At 47.0% G+C, this 1,860-nt stretch overlaps 1 protein-coding gene across 1 annotated transcript in view; it reads left to right on the top strand.

Moving 5' to 3' along the window:
- The first annotated feature begins 989 nt into the window (after nucleotides 1-989).
- Nucleotides 990-1,860, top strand: part of LOC106876478 (ketohexokinase) — an 18,433-nt gene continuing 17,562 nt past the window's right edge. The window contains exon 1 of the mRNA XM_052967695.1: nucleotides 990-1,180. Within this exon, the coding sequence (XP_052823655.1) occupies nucleotides 990-1,180 (191 nt within the window). The remainder of the gene's footprint in view (nucleotides 1,181-1,860) is intronic.

Here is a 1,860-nt window from a genome sequence, read left to right as displayed (position 1 = left end):
TATACCTGCGTATGTGTGTGTGTGCGTGTGTATATATATATATATATTTGCTTGCATCTATGTATGTGTGTGTTGTGTTGTGGGTGTGTGTATGTGTAATCATATTTATTTCCTCCTCCTTTTTCTTAATTCTATTTCTTCTTCTTCTTCTTCTTCTTCTTCTTCTTCTTCTTCTTCTTCTTTTTCTTCTTCTTCTGCTGCTGCTGCTTTCATCGTCTTAATATATTTTCGTTCTCCCACTTTATGTGGCCTTTCGGTGTGTGTGTGTGTGTGAGAGAGAGAGAGAGATAAAACAACCGAGAGACAGAGTGAGAGATAAAGAGGGGGAGGGCAGGGAATGGTGGAGTGAAGGTGGAGGAGGAGAGGGAAGACAATTATGAAAAAGTAAAAAAGAGAAAAGGAAGTGATGGAGAGAGAGAGAGAGAGAGAGAGAAACAGAGAGAGAGAAGGAGAGAGGGAGAAGGAACATAAAGAGAGAGAGAGAGAGAGACAGAGAGAGAAGGAGAGGGAGAGGGAAACAAAGAGAGAGAGAGTAAAAGGTCATCTGAAGACAAAAACATGAGGGAAAAAGAGAGAGAGAGAGAGAGAGGGGACAGTCAACAAGAACAAAAACTAAGAGAGAGACAGAGAGATAGATAGATAGAAAGGGCGAGAGAGAGAGAGAGAGAGAAAGAGAGAGAGAGAGAGAGAGAGAGTGTGAGTGAGAGAGAGAGAGAGAGAGAGATAGAAAGCATGGGAAGGTGTGAAAAAAGAGGCGGGTCATGTTTTTCTTTTGCTATTATCACCCAGTCATGGCGGCAGTGCATTTCCGTAACGTCACTGGTGTCGCTGTTGTGTCTATAATATTTCAAGACTGTACGCCAGGGCGGCTGCTGGTGGTGGAGGCGGTGTCCTAGTCGTAGCAATAATAGTAGTAGTAGTAGTAGTGGTAGTGATGGTAGCTGCTGCTGGTGGTGGTGGCGGCGGCGGCGGCGTGAGGCGATCGCATAATGGTAGCGGTGTTGGTGCAGTTCATCGCAGTAGTTGTGGCGGCGCTGGTAGTAGTGGTCTTCGAGGCTGCTGGAGAGGAAGTGGCGGTGGAGGTGATGGCGTTTGTTGATAGTAATAGTGGTATTAGTAGTATTAATAGTAGTGGCGGTGGTGGTCGTAATGGCAGTCGTGGTGTTGATGTAACTAAACTGTTCGTTATAGTGGTGGTTGTAGTAGTGATGTCGGGTGGTAGTTAGAGTACACATAGGGTCAAGCACTCCAGTCGTGACCACCCTGTCTGATTTCCAGTTATAGTGCACGCACGCACATTCTTTTATTCTTTCATTCTTTCACTTCTTTCAGTCATTTCACTGCGGCCATGCTGCAGCACCGCTCAAAGTTTTTTTTTTCCAGTCGAATAGATCGACCCCAGGACTTATTCGTTGTAAGCCTAGTCTCTTAAGCAGAACCGCTAAGTTACGGGGACGTAAACGCACCAACATCGGTTGACAAGCGATGATTAGGGGACAAACACACACACACACACACACACACACACAACACACATACGATGGGCTTCCTTCAGTTCCCATCTACCAAATTCACGCACGAGGCATCAATCGACCCGAGGTGCCACGCATCGGTATCGAACCTGGAACCACACGCTTTGCAAAGCGAGCTTCTTACCCACACAGCCATGACAACGTCTCACGTTTCCTTTCTTATTCAAAACAACGAGGAGTACAACTGAAGGTAAATTCGGCTGCTATTTCTAGCAGAGGTAGCTGTGGTAGGGATAGTGGCGGCAGGGCTGGCGGTGATGGTGGCACAGTGGTGGTGGCACAGTTGTGGTGGCACAGTGGTGGTGGCACAGTGGTGGTGGCACAGTGA

Source organism: Octopus bimaculoides, chromosome 4 (genome assembly GCF_001194135.2).
Source record: "Octopus bimaculoides isolate UCB-OBI-ISO-001 chromosome 4, ASM119413v2, whole genome shotgun sequence".
NCBI lineage: Eukaryota > Metazoa > Mollusca > Cephalopoda > Octopoda > Octopodidae > Octopus > Octopus bimaculoides.
The sequence above is the reverse complement of the archived record's forward strand: the minus strand, read 5'-3'. Positions and strand labels throughout refer to the sequence as shown.